This window comes from Oncorhynchus mykiss, chromosome 11 (genome assembly GCF_057628025.1).
Source record: "Oncorhynchus mykiss isolate SJ-2025 chromosome 11, ASM5762802v1, whole genome shotgun sequence".
Taxonomy (NCBI): Eukaryota; Metazoa; Chordata; class Actinopteri; order Salmoniformes; family Salmonidae; genus Oncorhynchus; species Oncorhynchus mykiss.
Window position 1 is genome coordinate 57,873,748 of NC_143032.1, and position 18,259 is coordinate 57,892,006.

General features: G+C 38.7%; 1 protein-coding gene and 1 long non-coding RNA gene across 2 annotated transcripts in view; one reads left to right on the forward strand and one right to left on the reverse strand.

The window, feature by feature from the left end:
• Positions 1-18,259, forward strand: part of LOC149979642 (uncharacterized) — a 39,107-nt gene that overhangs the window by 12,722 nt on the left and 8,126 nt on the right. The gene's annotated exons all lie outside the window — the stretch shown is intronic.
• On the reverse strand, positions 5,973-8,656 carry nkx2.7 (NK2 transcription factor related 7). Its single transcript, XM_021621469.3, has 2 exons — positions 8,126-8,656; positions 5,973-6,876 (listed from the first exon to the last, which is right to left on the reverse strand). The coding sequence occupies exons 1-2, from the start codon at positions 8,409-8,411 to the stop codon at positions 6,302-6,304; spliced, it is 861 nt and encodes a 286-aa protein (XP_021477144.1). The 5' UTR covers positions 8,412-8,656; the 3' UTR covers positions 5,973-6,301.

Below are 18,259 nucleotides of genomic sequence, written 5' to 3' on the forward strand. Positions count from 1 at the left end.
TCCATTTCAAAATATATTAGGTTGATTTGCACACTAAACCAAAGGAGGCTGGTGGGAGGAGCTATAGGAGGAGGGCTCATTGTAATGGCTGGAACGGAATTAATGGAATGACGTCAAACATCCTGTTTCCATATACTTGATGTGTTTAATACTGTACCATTTATTCCATTCCAGACATTACGATGAGCCTGTCCTCCTATAGCTCCTCCCACCAGCCTCCTCTGCACTGAACATTCTTACCTGAATTATCTTTCACATGCAATTTTATTGGTATCTTTTACTGTTTTCTTATTATAGCTAGATGGACAGGAAATCTGAAATGTGCTATGCCTACTGTTTGGTAAATGTTTGAGAAATGTAGAAAAACAGCCACAATATAGGGATATAGGTGGAAGTAAATGAGGACGGAAATGTAATATCTTTCCAGATTTTTTTTATCCCTGACTAAATAGACTTTGGCTATTTACTGACTTACTTACTGACTTACTTAGGCCATAGTAAGTAAGTAAGTCAAAAGCCTTTGGTGGGCTGCCTGTATCACATCCTCATGGTGTGAATGTAGTCCTCCTCATGAATGAACAGTGGTGTCTGTATCAAGCCATTTCCAATGTCCACATTCCATAGCGTTGCATTGTTCTGTGTATATCTTTCATACTTTTATCCCAATAACAGATAACATTGAGATGGCATGCCTCTGTTTCAATTACATCTCTGGTCACGAACGCTGTTGAGATAGTTTTACAACTGTTATTCTATTCAACATAATTTTAATCCTACGACACAGATTTCAGTCATTGGTGGAATAGATGGAAGAGTATTGATTAAATAGAGAGAACTCCAAGTTATTTTCTAACTGTTTTCACAACAGCATCAAACAACTTATCAATACAAACAGCACACGAATGTGTTGTTTAAAGTTGTTGAGAATGTTGTCTTTCCAGTATTTCAGTAAGCTGCAGCACATCCTAGCCAGGGGACAAAAGAGTGTTTATGGATGGTAGACAGTTGAGTGATGTGTCTTGAGTAAGAACATGTCCATCTGCAGATGTTTAGATCTAGGCCATGAGGGGGAAGTGCTTATGTCCTGGTTTGATTTGGACAAACTGTTCTAAACATCGCTTGACAAACTTTTCTAAACATCGCTTGCAATCACAGATGAAGATCATTTAAAGCAGGGATCATCAATTAGATTCAGTTGCGGGATAATTTTTTCTTGAGAGGATGGTTTGTAGACTGCAAATTGACTCCAAGAAGCCCAAACAGATATAATATTTGACTAAAACATAATCATTTGAAACTTTGCTTTCATTTGAATACGATCATACAGTATGTTTCTCTACTATGTGTAGGAATACTTGGGAAACGGTTTCCAAAGTTAAAATCACTTGAAGCTGATTTCCTAGTGTTTTTACAGTCTTTTATCTCCAACTATACAGTTCTTCTTATTTAACACACACACACACACACACACACACACACACACACACACATATATATATATATACAATATATATTCCTGCAATTATACACATTTTGCAATGGGGCATAGAGAAAATGTTGCAGTTTTAAAGCAATTTTTCTGCAGTTCTACACATTTTGTCATGGCGCAGAGCAAACATTTAGCAATTTTATAACACCTTTAATGCAATTCTACTCATTTTGCAATGGGGCAGAGATGCAATTTCAGTCAAAAGTTTGGACATACTCATTCAAGGGTTTTTGTTCATTTTTACTATTTTCTACATTGTAGAATAATAATAATATGAATGAGTACTATGAAATAACACATATGGAATCATGTGGTAAACAAAAAAGTGTTAAACAAATCAAAATATATTTTAGATTTGAGATTCTTCGAAGTAGCCACCCTTAGCCTTGATGACAGCTTTGCACACTCTTGGTATTCTCTCAACCAGCTTCATGAGGTAGTCACCAGGAATGCATTTCAATTAAAAGTTAATTTGTGGAATTTATTTCTTTCATAATGTGTTTGAGCCAATCAGTTGTGTTGTGATAAGGTAGGGTGGTAAAGAGAAGAAAGCTCTATTTGGTAAAAGACCAAGTCCATATTATTACAAGAACAGCTCAAATAAGCAAAGAGTAACAACAATCCATCATTGCTTTAAGACATGAAGGTCAGTCAATCCGGAAAATTTCAAGAACTTTGAAAGTGCAGTCGCAAAAACCATCAAGAGCAATGATTAAACTGGCTCTCATGAAGACCGCCACAGGAAAAAAAGACCCAGAGTTACCTCTGCTGCAGAGGATACGTTAATTAGAGTTAACTGCACCTCAGATTGCAGCCCAAATAAATGCTTCACAGAGTTCAAGTAACAGACACACCTCAACATCAACTGTTTAGAGGAGACTGTGTGAATCAGGCCTTCATGTTCAAATTTCTGCAAAGAAACCACTACTAAAGGACACCAATAAGAAGAAGAGACTTGCTTAAACCAAGAAATATGAGCAATGGACATTCGACCGGTAGAAATCTGTCCTTTGGTCTGATGAGTCCAAATTTGAGATTTTTGGTTCCAACCGCTGTGTCTGCATTCTGCAGTGATACGCCATCCCATCTGGTTTGTGCTTAGTGGGACTATAATTAGTTTTTCAACAGGACAATGACCCAACACAACTCCAGGCTGTGTGAGGGCTATTTGACCAAAAAGGAGAGTGATGGAGTGCTGCATCAGATGACCTGGCCTCCACAATCCCCCAACCTCAACCCAATTGAGATGGTTTGGGATGAGTTGGTCCGCAGAGTGAAGGAAAAGCAGCCAACAAGTGCTCAGCATATGTGGGAACTCCTTCAAGACAGTTGGAAAAGCATTCCAGGTGACTACCTCATGAAGCTGGTTGAGAGAATGCCAAGAGTGTGCAAAGCTGTCATCAAGGCAAGGGTGGCAACTTTGAAGAATCTAAAATCTTAAATATTTTTTTATTTGCTTAACACTTTTTTAGGTTACTACAACATTCCATCTGTGTTATTTCCTAGTTTTGATGTCTTCACTTTTATTCTACAATGTAAAAAATGTACAAATAAAGAAAACCCTTGAAGGAGTAGGTTTGTCCAAACTTATGACTGGTATTGTATACAATAATTATATTTTTTTTGCTCTGCCTGCGGACTGCCAGTTGGGGATCTAGATTATAAGGGATAGTTCACCCAAATTACAGTTCCTGCTAATATTTTAGCGTTTTGAATTTCATTCAAGGCATGAGACCGATATTAGCATTTTTCACGCATCATGTCCAGATAATCCGAAAGTATGTCAAATGTATTGTGAAGCTCAAAAAAATCTCTTATAGATGTTTGGAACGTGATGCGCGAAAAATGCTAATATCGGTCCCATGACTTGAATGGGATTTGTACCGCAAATGCTAAAACGTTAGCATGTAGAAACGGTGCAAGGGAAATTAAACCAAACCATGGATTGCTGTCTTACCTTGTCCATAGATTTCTATTCTGGCTGAAAACCATGTTAACGCATTGAGCAGCTTAAAAAATATGTCTTTAAACTCAAATTCTTATTGGTGTGTGGATGCATTATGTATTAATAGGTCATGTATTAAAAATGGTTGACCAATTCTTGCCGATTTTACTTTTATTTTTTTGTACTACTAAATTGTCAACATTCTAGATTGTAAGTACATCCTCCGGTCACTACACACATTCTATGTTGTGTCTTTCTTATACACATATACATTATGTCCTATGTGGTATTTACATTCTTGAACTGACTGATCATGTGTACTTTGAGATTACCTCAGGTTGATGACTCATACATTTCACTGTCTGATATCTTTGATGTAAAGACTGGGTGGCAGAGCTGAATCTGTAAATCCCAGTGACTACACCACTGTATGATGTTTTCCCTGGCTGAACCGTTTTTCTCTGTGACAGCATGGCTCACATTTGGATCAGTGTGTAATGCCCTCACCTTATGTCCATTCAGTTAGAACAAGTTATTTTCATGGAGTTTGAATAATTTAGATTACAGCATACTGGTAACTAGTCTTCAATTTCAAAACAAGCACCTCAATATAAATGACATTACTTCAGTGCAAATTGGGTATCTGATTTGTAATCAACATTGTGAAAAAAAATCCATTCATTTCAATCCTCAAAAGGGTGGACTTCTCTGTGATGACTACAGATCAGAGATGGTTACAGCATCTACCATTTATAGTCTGCTCTATTCTGTCCGTGATCTAAGCCCTAAGCCAGCTGATGAGCCCTGGTCTTTGAAAAGGGTATGTAATGCATCCCCATTCTCTGAGTCTCATCTCGCCCTTAACAAAGTGCCAACCTTATTCCATCTCCTCCTCAAACTGAGCTTCCGACACACACATCTTATCTGATCTTCTCAAGAGGTCTTGGTCTCCACTCTGTCTGCTGCTAAATTCTGCTCTGAGACACTCTCTCCCTTATCTCAGCTCTGATGTGCCTCAGCTCACCACTATATCTGCCCCACGGGGCTAAGGCAGGCAGCCACACAGGGAATCCACATTCACAGGTTGGCTACCAAATAAAATAACAATTGTAATTTTTTTTAACTAGGCAAGTGAATTAAGAACAAATTCTTATTTACAATGACGGCCTACCCCGGCCAAACCCTGCCCTAATCCGGATGACGCTGGGCCAATTGTGGGGATCAAACCCGGGACTGTAGTGACGCCACTGCGATGCAGTGCCTTAGAGCTGTGCCACTCAGGATCCCTGAATTATTCAATTGATGACACATAAATCGACCAACAAATAATTTTTACATTTTATAAAAATAGAATTATAGAGCTGTAATTGGATTTTAGGTAAGCAGAATATGAATACATAAGAAACAATGCAGTGGGCTATATATCGTTTTATCATGAAATCTGTTATTTTCAAGTCTTGACGTGAATGTGCAAATTTGGTGCACTTTAGGCTACATTCACTGATAGTTATCTAAACTGTGCAATCCAGTTAGCACAAGTGGTGTTAGTATCTCCCTCCTATCGAAGGCTGACAGGTTAGATTGGAAGCTGTTTCCCTATTTGATTGAAAGTTAAGAGGAAAAGAGCCACTGTGTCTACGAGTTTGTTTACCTTTACCCAAGGTCCATGACAGGACAGGCTCCTCTGCCTTATCGCGCGTGGCATTGTTCAGCGGCTTTGTCGACGGAACAATAATGACCATTTGGGTTGATAGCATTAAGATTGTGGAACCATTTAAATCGTTGGGCTTATGCCAGGTCATATGTCAATATAGAGATATCTTTAGCAACAATTTATATGGTCTAACAATATAAAACGAATATTTGAAAAACATGAAAATGCTATTTTACACTGCTATCAGTGAGGAAAAGTGAGCTTTGTTTTTTTTCCGTTTTCAGGGTAATATAACTTAATTCGTTAAGTGGAAAAAATACAGCAGTAGCGTGTTGATTGTAATTGGCGTTAATTGGATGAGCAATTAGTCCTACCTCATTACAAATAGGCTATTTTAAGAAGCCCAATATCAATTTGTGACGAGTATAGATTTAGGCTATTAATTGTCAACGTCAACTCAAGTCATACTCAAATTCGTAAGTTAAATTCAGGCTCAACGATGAAAACCCTTTAATGGTTTCATAAAATGATCAACAAACTATATGCTTCTAATAGAGATGAAGCAACGTTATAGCCTATTTGTTTTGGACCATTTATCCCCTGCACAGAGCGACCCCAAACATGTATTATCAATTTGGCCGTATAGTAATAATAATAAAACTATAATTGTATTATAAGACAAATAATACAATTATAATGCAATTTATAATACAACGTATAATACAATTAATATTCCCATTAGGCCTTGACTGTTGATGTTGTTTTTAAAAATCATTTTAATCGTTTGTGTTATTTGTTGTAGATGTAGTTGTAGGTCTAATACAAGTCTAAATATAATATGATTGGGTTGCAGAGAGAGGATGGCGTGATCTCACAGCACAATAAAATATTAAATCAAGGTTTATTGTCATGTACAAAAATACCATGTCTTGAACAAAGTCCGTTAGAGCAATATTATCAACTTAGTTAAATAGCTAAACAAAACGAAATAGTTAAACAAGAAATTATAGTAGACCAATACACATAGTTATAATAAAACACATATAGTCTAATATAAACGTGTTAAACAGTATATGCTTACACTTGGATTTGCCTATTGGCCTATTCGTTGATGTTTTCAACAAGTAACCTTGCAGCTGCATAGCCAAACCTAAACAATAACCTAAAGGAAAAAAACTTTATGAGAGTTGGGTGGTTGTTTTGGAATAGTTTCTCACCACGCTCTTATCCCCGGTAAAGTTGCCTGAAAGTGTCCTTGTTGGAATGGCCCCTCTACATTTTCCATGAGGTTCATGTCAACTATATGGTTGTTGGACATTTGCGTGGCACTTGGCATGGATGGCATACTCGGATAACTGCAACCATGTGAGTTATTACCATATCCATATATGGTGTTGTAAGAGCCAATTGTCACGTTGTATGGCGCTAAATGAGGTCCTCCCATGCACGGTTTGCCATCTCGAACCAACACCGGCACTGCCACCCTTCGTGGTAGAGGCGGGTATCCAGCCAATTCCAGAGACTTGTCTTGTCTTTGCCGCTTGCACTTGTACCTCCTGTTTTGAAACCAGATTTTGACTTGAGTAGAAGTCAGCTTTAGAATATTGGCGAGGTGGTCCCTCTCTGGTGCAGAAAGGTACCTCTGCTGTTTGAAGCGCCGTTCCAGCTCAAAAACCTGCGTTTGGGAAAATAGCACGCGTGGTTTTCTGCGCAATCTTTGCTTTGGCTTGCCTGAATAGGTATTGTCATTTTTCCCATCACAACCCATCGAATCGTCAAGAAGCATACCTGCAATAATTAGAAATAACAATGTTAGACACATTCCTACATTGGAAAACTGCCTAGTTAAAAACTTCTCACTGAGCACAGACGTCAGTTCACCTTCAAGTTCTGATTTACATTTGGTGGAGTGGTCAGCTAACGTGAAATTAACAAACACATTCACCATGTCATTGGATTTAGGTTAAAAGTTGGGCCAAAAAATAGGAAATTACCTTACATTGATGACTTCTTGAAAATCCAATCAGTTTTCCACGTTGATTCAACGTCATCCCATTGTTTTTGGGGGGTTGAAATTACGTGGAAACAACGTTGATTCACCCAGTTTTTGCACAGTGGGTTAGGCCTACTTCAATTGAAATTGCTGCGTCACATGGATTAACTGCATTACGCATTATGCATATCAGCAATGTCACAATATAAAGCTCACACGGAGATTAATTTAAATGTGGTGAGAAGGTCCATTCATTACCCTTTACTAGCCTTTATTATCTCCTATAGGTAGGCCTCGTCATTGCCATTTATTTATATTTGTAAAACATTGTCAAAATAGGAGGTTTAGCTAGTTTATATTGAAAAAATGTAATTTTATGCATGCCTATTAAAATGGCAATCAGCAGTAGAAACAATAGCAAAGCATCGTACCCTCACCTGTTTGGTTAACCAGCTGCGGGATGAGGCTGTAGAAATGTAACCATTCTCAAATTCATAGACAGATGTAAGGACTGACAATCCATGAAATAAACATTACAGCTTTAACAATGTTTTGAGGCTATATAGTGTTTGCTTACATTTACTTTGTTTAGAGACATTGGAGTAAAACAAGCTTATATTTTTGGTTCTGATAGGGTACGACAGTTAAACCAAACTCATGAGGCACCAATATGTTATATTCTTCAATAATCAATGGGTACATATCATTAATTTATAAGTACAGAAATTAATGTAGCAACTGCTCATTGCCCCTTTAAAAACATTTTAATAATATTGTTCATGAAAATAGATTTTGGTGGGGCATGAGGTTGAGAGACAGGCTGTCATGCAGCATCAAGAGGCAGGATTGGGGCCAATTCCATAAAGCTTCATTCAGGGTGTACTTCAGTTTGTTTCAAAATTATTCATGATTATATATATATAAAAAAAAAAACATTTTAATGCAGTTCTTGTATTGACAGAGCCCAATCGAATATTTTTTTTCGGGAATGATCTGTCATTGGATGTCAGCGCTGCGTGTTTTAACGACATCGTTTTAATTTACCTGGGTCCCCATTTGTCTCCTCCTCAGCCGCTGAACTACAACTGCCCCTCAGGATGTCAATGTCCTCCGAACTCAGGGTGCATTTCATCTGTGTTGCTCCCGAGAAGCACGACTTATCCTGGCTGTCAAGTAAGTCGAGGCTCCGAAGTGCACTGTGCATGCGCTGCAGAGACATCTGTGCGTCTTGATCTGGATAGAAGAAACCTTGGTGGGGGTGATGTTGCTGCTCCATCTTTAGAATATCCTTCACCGAGAATGGCGTTGAAGTCACTGGACTGGGAAGCATCACTAGTTTATACAGAGGATTATTTTTAAGACAGACAAATGTGTAACTGCACAGTTTCAGCGTGGTCAAGTGAAATCAATCATACAACAGATATTAGCGATGCTCTCCAAATGTTCTTCAATAGGGATGTAATAATTCCTTAGATCTAGGTGAGTTGATAAGCACTGTCTGAAAGTCAACCTGGTCTCACTATCGTGTGTAGTATCATCAGGGCATACCTTTCAGCACTCCAAGAAACCGTCTCCAAACTGCCAATAGCCAAGTGTGTGATGCGCCTGTCTCATGCACTTTAACCACTCCTTTATCTCATCTTACACGGTGACACGAGACATTTCACTTTAACTGGGTAAGGATGGACAGAATGGGGGTGGGGTGCCAGGATGGGAAGTTATTACACCTACATTTTCTCCTAGCTATTGAAGATGATGATGACGAAGAAGAAGAATGTTTGGCTGTTGGACACTCTTAGATAAAAAGGTTCCGGATAGAATCAAAAAAGGGTTATATTGCTTTCTTCATATATGGCACCCCTACAGGTTCTATATATAACTATTTTGTTGGGTTCTTTGATCAGAACCCTAGGGATTATTCTTCACTGAACCAACATTGGTTCCATATCGGGTTCTATATGCAATGTCGGCTCTATGTAGAACCTGTAAGGCTTCCGCATGCTTCGGATCGGCTGGTGTCTAGCTGAACTCGGCTAGGCGAACCGAACGAGTCTGGTCGCATACTCCCTTATAAGACCTTCGCTAGAAAATTTAGAAAAAGTGGAAATAGTAGACTACTGTTTGTCCCATCTTGAGACACCATAGCCAGTATGCACTTCCTCAAAATAGTCCGAATTAATCTAAGATAACTCAAGAAATATGTCATTGATTTTGACGCTTTTGCCAATGAGATGCGTCATTTTACATCAAACTAAGATGTTTGGTGCAGTATTTTTGAAGTGAAAAAACAGGAATTGTCTATTGTTGAATGACAACAAACTCTTAATTGAAGAATCTCTACTGTTGACCAATAACCGACGAAGGGTGTAGACTTAAGCACCAGAACTTCTGCTTGCCTTGAGAACACCTTTATTGTGCAAAAACCCTTGTGCAAAAACCCTTGCACAAAATGTCGTCATAATATATGCATTAACTGACCCGAACTGTTTCGGATGGGAAGCATGCTGAATGAAGCCTTTATGGGTGCCATATGTGAAGCAAGACAAGCATACAATAATTGTTTTCTAAGAGTGTATGATATAGACATCATAACTGAGATTATTGCAGAGGAGTTTAGGCTGATTGCGTTTTAAGACGATTTTAGGATTTGTGATGTGCAGATGTGCTTCTAATAGCAGCCGCAGCAAACTAAATTCAACTCGCGGCTGCGATAACTATCCATAACCAGATGGACTGCATGATGCCAAACCAGTGGCTCTCTATTCATGAGCTTCTGTTGAGACAGGGTAGGTTACTCAATTGTTGTTCAGGTCTTCATGGTTGAGTGATCTTGCCCGGCAAGGTGGATGTCGCTCAGGTTTACACTGATGCTGACTTCCAACGACCTATTAGTATGCTTAGGCCACAACAAACAGTAACATTACACCTAATGTTGTGGAAGTGGAGAGGCCGCGGCGCCAGCCTGCAATGCTTGGCTAATGCTGAGACGCGCCGGAAGAGAAAAGAGAGACCAGGGTTTAACATTAATGAGCTCTTCTACTGCCCCAATGTAATAGACAGGTTAGGGTCTCAATTCAATTTCCATCTCATCTAATGCAGGGAAAGGGAAAAGTACATAATAAAGACATTCCCATATTTTAGCCGAATTCGTGAATGGGATATGAATTAGTTGACCACAACGTCCAGAAGCTTTGCAATACCTCCTAAAATGTTCCTAAATTAAGAAGAGCTTGCACATATGAGATATTATGATTTTAAACCAAACTTTCCGTTTAAGTCTAACAAGAGGAATTAAAATAGGGTACCAGCAGTAGTATAGATGCATAGCCAACAGCTGCACATGTTTCTTTCATTTATTTATCAGTCATGACAATCGAAATCGTCAGTCATAAAATCGAAATGCTTACAGTATATTCAGAATAAATAATTACTTATAACTTGTGCATACTTTCCTCCAATCCATACCCAATCTATTTCTCGACAATTTATCAAACGTAATAAATTGTTCCATGTAGGCCTTCCTGACCTTTATCAAAACAAGTTGGAAATGACTAGTACAAATGATCGAAAATACTACTTCATATGGTATGGATAGGGATTCTTAGGGATTCTCCTTCACTGAACCAACCAACATTGGTTCCATATCGGGTTATATATGCAACACTCATGATTCCTGCTGGGGCGACAGGTAGTGGTTAGAGCGCTGGGCCAGTAACCTGAAAGGTTGCTAGATCGAATCCCCGAGCTGACAAGGTAAAAATCTGTCGTTGTACCCACTGTTCCTAGGCCGTCATTGTAAATCTAAATTTGTTCTTAACTGACTTGCCTAGTTAAGGTTGAACAAATAAGAACACGATTTTATTAATACAATATAGAATTCGACCCAAGTCAAAGAATATTAGATGGTCGTGAAATATATGTGACCAATGCTTTTTTGTTGTCAATATTTTTAGACGATTTGTAGTGGTATCAGAAAATATTAATTTAACTGTTTTAAATCAGATTTATTGACCAGCTGCACCAGTTTATCAAAACTCTCAATTCCTGTTTACTTGCAGGATTGTCTCCTCGTTTCACGCGTCAGTGTCTTTTCTAAGAGGAATATAAACCTGTCAATGCATGTTTGAAATAAATGTCTGCGTGATCGAAGCACCGTGTGTTTTAAGGGAACTTTAAAAATTGACCTGTCATTCACTCAGATTTTAGGATCATTTTTCTGTTACAAGAATACAATATGAAAAAGTGTAACCAACTTTATTATGAGGCACAGGGCTGGGGAATAATTGTGATGACACATTTTCGGGGGTGGATCATTTTAAATTAATGATATATACCCATTGATTCTGGTGGAATTTAACTTATAAATGCTGCATGAGCTTAGTTCTACTATCATACCCCATCAGAAGCCAAAATATAAGACTGTTTTACTCCATTGTTTATAAACAATGTAATTGTAACCAAACACATGTTAAAAGTATTATTTTAATGTGATGGTCTGTCAGTCCTTGCATCCATAGCTCAGTCTAGAGTGGTACATTTCTCCAACCCTATCCCTCCCTCATCTGCTTACCAAACACAGTGGTGGGGTGTTCGCTTTGTTATTGTTTGAACTGTAGACTGTCCTTTTAAATTGAAAATAGCTGAATTCAAAATGAGGCATTCATAAATCAAATAACAAAATCCCATTTTCTATTTAACCAATACAATTAGGTAAAAAGGTTTGTCTGACAAAAGTTGTTTATTTGGAAGATGATGGCACATTTCACATAATACACTGTAACTAGTAACAAGCAAGCAAAAACTTCAAAGCTCCTGTACTGCAATTCATGTAGCAACTCTATAGGCATACATTTCAGCTGGGAATTGTTTGGAATGTTTCGAAGGCAGACGGTGTCCAGTTTGATGACTAAATGACTTAATGACACCCCACCTGTGTTCTGTGAACGCTTGGAGCTGATTAGCCTACAGAAGGCAGTGCTCTCTGAGTCTCTGCAGCTCCTCTTCTCTTACAGCACAGCCTCCCCTCTTAATCCCATCAATTGTCCCATCACTGTAACATAAGAAGCCAGTTAAGTAACGTTTACCACAAAATACCCTAATTAATCATACTCCAAAATAGGGAGATGATAGCAGCTGAAAGGAGAGCTCGACTCATCCTCCATTGACTTAAGCAGAATCCCCTCTCTCATGACCAATTTGTCACCAAAGATCTTCATCAAAATGTTACGTGAGATTCCCAAGAATTACTATTGGCACAGCTTACAGTAGGGCTTCTGACGTTTACTATGACAGGCTGTGACTCTCAGACTAATAGTTTAGGGCTGGTTAGTCTGGGTGTGTTGGATGGACCTCTGCTCTGTGAGATGGTGCAAAGGTCTACTTTTGGTGTGGAGGTGGAAATGATTAATTTGCCAGTAGCAGACCAAGCTATACTCTTCTTGCTCCTCACAGGTGTTATGTTACGTACAACGCTTGTGTTTTCCCCTTATTGTCTCAGGTTGAGTCTTGTACTGGAGGCAGGAATTAGCGATTTCCACTGGATGGGCCAGCTGCAAAGTCAAAATTGTCTATATTGTAAAAACAATTGGTGTTAATGTTATGGTTAGGCATTAGGTTTAGCAGTGTGGTTAAGGTTATCTTTAAAATCAGATTGTATGACTCTGTGGTTGTGTGAGCTAGTGACCACTCTGCAGAGCTGCCTCCAGAACAAGAATCATGACAAAAACGCTTCTTTATAAAGAAGTTAAAGAAGTTAGAGGGTTTGGATTAGATTCATTTGTTGGAATATGTATACATGGTATATCTTTAGTTTCGGTGTCTCACAGACCTCTTTGAGACTTCCCTGGAGAGGAATATCATTGTAGCATTGGGAGATGGGGGAGGGGACAGAGGATACAGAGATCTGCTTCTCGTCAAGGAAACAGCCACTCTTCTCCATTGCTGCTAGGCAGAGGTCTCAACAGGCGCCAGCCCCAAACCTCCTTTAGTGCTGTCACTCACCGTGGATCCCTTTCCCTTGTAGGGTTCCTCCTGCACTCAGTGCACTGTATATATACCACACGCTCTGCACCTGAGATGCGTCTGTCACTGGCCCCCTACACTGGCAGCCAGCCCTTATGGAGATTTATATCTGTATCTGGTCTGCAAACCTAGGCTGCATTCACACAGGCAGTTCAATTCTGATATTCTTTTCACTAATTGGTATTTTGACCAATCAGATCATCTCTGAAAAATATCTGATGTGGTTAGTCAAAATACCAATGAGCGGAAAAAATATCAGAATTGGGCTGCATGTGTAAACGCAGCCATAGAAGCTTAAATGGGTGCAATTTATGTGGCCATGCTTCTCTGTGCTCCAACATCAGATCTTCTCAATGTGTCTCAATAGTACTTCTTTTGATATTGATGTGTTAAGAATGTTGTGTTCATTTGATTAACCTCCATACTAAATTTATGAAACATATCTTTATGGTACATCAATTACGAGGTAGTTATTGAGAATGTACATGGTGAAATGGTAATTACACGTTAATAACCCAATAGTAGCGCCACAAGACACCATTTGGTACCAGATAGTTACCAGTTGTGTAGATTTATTTGAAGTATAACAGAAAGTATCTGTTATCAAACCATTTCCTTTTAGACACTAATGGAAACAGTTGGATACATTATTAATTGTGCAACCACTAGATGTCTCTGCAAGACTGGCCTAATATGAACTATGTCTCCAAATTCTCTTGAGAGTACAGCAGTCCTATACCTACAGGATAATAAAGGAAACATTTGAGTAAATGAGGGATACAAAGTGAGGGATACAGGTGTGGTTCCTGAGTTAATTAAGCAATTAACATCCCATCATGCTTAGGGTCATGCAATGTATATAAAAAATGTCAGTTTCCTATTATTTAGAAGAAGAGAAGAAGAGATCTCAGTGACTTTGAAAGTGACGACTCAAAGGAGCATAGTGGGTTTAAAATTGTGATCTCAACCCAATTGAACACTTATGGGAGATTATTGAGTGGCGCCTGAGACAGCGTTTTCCACCACCAGCAACAAAACACCATATGATGGAATTTCTCGTGGAAGAATGGTGTCTCATCTCTCCAATAGGGTTACAGACACCAATATAATCTATGCAGGGGAGCATTGAATCTGTTCTGGAAGCTGGTGGTGGCCCATCGGCCTATTAAGACACTTTATGTTGATGCTTCCTTTATTTTGGCAGTTACCTGCATATCAAATATCTTTTGATTTAGCTTGACTGATGTGCAGAGTGGGCACAATTTGCAATTTGGGACTTCAACATGATTCGATGGTTAATTGTGTACGGGCAAGCTAAATCAAGCACACCTTAAAACTTCTTAGGGCTAGGGCGCGCAATTCAAATAAATAATCATAAATATTATGGATTTTAAACATTTATGTACTAATAAGTGTCTTATATCGTCTGAAAGCTTAAATTATTGTTAATCTAACTGCACTGCCCGATTTACAGTAGCTATTACAGCGAAAACATGCCATGCGATTGTTTGAGGACGGCGCCCCACATCTAAATATTTTTCCCCCGGCACAGGTTTCATACATTCACATATAACGATTAAATATTCACTTACTTTTTGAAAATCTTCCTCTGATTTGTAATCGAAAGGGTCCCAGCTATAACATGTAGTGTCGTTTTGTTAGATACAATCCTTCTTTATATCCCAAAAAGTCAGTTTAGTTGTCGCCATCAATTTGAGTAATCCACTCATTCAACTTGCAGAAAAAGGAATCCGAAAATCTACCCCTAAACTTTATGTCAACAAGTCATAATACGTTTCTATTTACTACTCAGATACCCTAAAATGTAATCAAACTATAATATTTATTTCAGAAAGAAGTATGTTCAATAGGAAACCAATTTTAGCATGTGCGTAATGTCTTCATGGTGCCCGCAAAAACTAATTTCCAAGACTGTGTCGCTCTACTAAAACTGATATTTCTTATTAGTTTTTGAAGTTACAATCCTGAAACCTTGAACAACAACTGCTGACACCCTGTGGAAGCCATAGGAATTGCATCCAGAAAGATAATTTTCAACATGACCTTTCTCTTTCTAAGAGGATGGTCTCTCAAAAAAAAAAAAAAAAATATGGGTTGGTTTTTCTTTGGATATTATCCTACCTTATCTATTGTGTTATATTCTCCTACATTATTTTAACATTTCTACAAACTTCAAAGTGTTTTCTTTCCAATGGTACCAATTATATGGGGCGGCAGGGTAGCCTAGTGGTTAGAGCGTTGGACTAGTAACCGGAAGGTTGCGAGTTCAAACCCCCGAGCTGACAAAGTACAAATCTGTCGTTCTGCCCCTGAACAGGCAGTTAACCCACTGTTCCCAGGCCGTCATTGAAAATAAGAATTTGTTCTTAACTGACTTGCCTGGTTAAATAAAGGTAAAAAAAAAAAAATATGCATATCCTGGCTTCAGGGCCTGACCTATAGACAGTATACTTTGGGCATGTCATTCAGACAGGAAGTGGAGAAAAAAGGGGCCTAGCCCTAAGAAGTTTTTAAGTATTTGATATCAGAAAATAATTAAAGTAAGCACGAAAGTGATTTTCCATAACTGCATGTACAAGAGGAGGCTGGTGAAAGGAGCTATGGGGCTCAATGTAATGGCTGGAATGGAATTAATGGAACAGAGTCAAACATGTGGTTTCCATATGTTTGATGTGCTTGATACCTTTCCATTTATTCCATTCAAGCCATTACAATGAGCCCGTCCTTCTATAGCTCCTCCTACTACCCTCCTCTAGCATGTAGTGCCCTGGTACAAGGTCTCAAGCAAGGCTTGGAAAACATCCCCATCTGGTGGTAGTGGTGAGACATCTGGCAGGTTCTACAGTTTTGTGTGGATGTAGACCTAAAAGACCTGGTCTTTCCCAACTTAAATCAACTGGATATTGTAGTTACTAAGCCAGCTGATTTTGATAATGGTTATGTCTGAATAAAACCTTGGGAATGCTGATAGTAATGTAGATGGATCCATGGTAACAGACAGTGTTAGTTCACTCCATTGTTGTTAACCAAGGTAGGTTGTGCTTCACTGAAACCCAGAATATTCAAGAGCCTGCTGGTGTGGTACAGAGAGGGTACAAAAATAGGCTATTGTTAATATATTATATTGAAACCTTGAGTTCATTTTCAAACTTAAAGGTATATGGGTGAAATCGTTTGATAGATTAGGATGTGCTATATGTATTGTAATAAGAATTACTATATAGTGCAGATTATGAAGACAGTGAAATTACACTTCAATGTTTGAAGGGAAACTGATTGGAATTCATCGATGTGTTCGATTACATCGACATCCTCATTCCTCTGAGAGAGAGGCCAAGGGCACAATTCATTCAAACCCTTTATAAATACAGTGTTTTGCAAAAGTCTTCACCACCCGTGGCATTTTTCCTATCTTGTTGCATGACGTGGTTGAATGAATTAGGACCCAAGTTTGTTGTATGGCATATATGATTACTTAACTATAGCACACTGTTCTCCATCTGCTTTTTCTTCATCTATCTTTAGTTAAATTCCATCTCATTCTCGTCCCTGGGTATTTCCCCCAGTCAAATGAAGGGATTGTGGAGAGATTGCCTGTTGGATATAATCCTCCACTGCTCTTCTCAGTCACACTCCATTTCACTGCACATCTGATTTGTCACGCTGCCGATGAATATGTCAAGTTTTATGGGAAGAGAAAGACATAATGAATATCTAATGCAGAGGGAGAAGCAGGATCTGCTTACCGCATTGATAATGGTGCAATGATCTTATCACATTGTTGACAGACGGTGTACAGATATTTTGGAGGCATGCTGGCCAGCCTAATGATGTTAATGAAGAATAATTACATGTAGTTCTTCCAAGATAGATTATAGTTCATCTGCCACATTTCAGAACATCAAATCTGTGAGAATAAATTGGAAGGGTTGCAAGAGGGTTGAGCTAGATGATCTGGGACCTTCATCCATCATCTGTTTAAAGGCATGGTACAATAGGCCTCTAAGAAGACTTGCTTTTCTGTTTATGGCTTTGTCAAGCAAGTGCAGAATGCCCACTCATCTCACATGTTGAGTAAGGTGTGCAGAGCACCTCTAGACAAAATACATGTGCTTTATGTCCACTTTGTATTTTTCTCTAGTGAAGAGAATGCCCCCCTGTGGTCAGATGCAACCACACCAGTAAATCTCTGCTTTGATTGTCTCCTCACAAACGCATGACGTGTTATCATAAATGACAAATAGTGAAGTACATTTTTGTTGCACTTGGATTCCTTTAAGGATATTTAAACGCCCAATGCAGTCAAAAACTAGATTGTCTTGAGTTTTATATCATATTGTAGAATAGCTGATGTAACTAACACTGTACATTTAGGAAAAAATGTCCTGATAGTTGCTTGTTGAAAATGCAATCTACACAGTACCTTCTAAGCAGCAGGTTTGCATGGGTGGTAGTTTTAGCTTTCAATGGTGACATCACCATGTGGTACATTGGTTAATAGACCAATAACAAAGAGAGTTCCAAATCTCTCTGCCAATAATAGCTCAAACACACCGGTACGATTGTCAAACTTTTGCCTGCCAACAGTACTTAGCACCTCTGAACAGTGACGGCAGTCCATCTCTTTTGTGTTCACACGGCAAAGACCTTGAAGTCAACAGCCACTCAGCCTTGTTAAAATACTCCAAACCAGAAGTTTGCAGTTAGAGTGCAGTATATCTGCAGATCAACTGCAGTACACTGCAGTTATTATGCAATTACTGCATTCAAAATACCACAGTTGACGGCATTTACTACACTTTTACTGCAGTTTCAAAAGTGCAATCTTTTTTTTGTAAGGGCAGTTGCGTTGTTTGGCAGTGCATGTATGTCTGTGTTGCTTTATGGTATAGTCAATGCTATCTAGCTGCACTCATTTTTTACATTTAAAACCTCTTAAGGATCATTTAGTGTTGTGTGTATCGTGCTGCACTTGCCACCCCATTTGTGTCATATGAAGTGTGCGTGACTGCTTTGCTCAGTTAGCAAGCTAACAAAATAACCATTCTTCATGCACAAAACTCTGTAGTTAGACGTGAAAGATGTAGACTTGCTCTAGAAAAAAACACGTATTGCTTTAGTTAGAACAATTCTGAT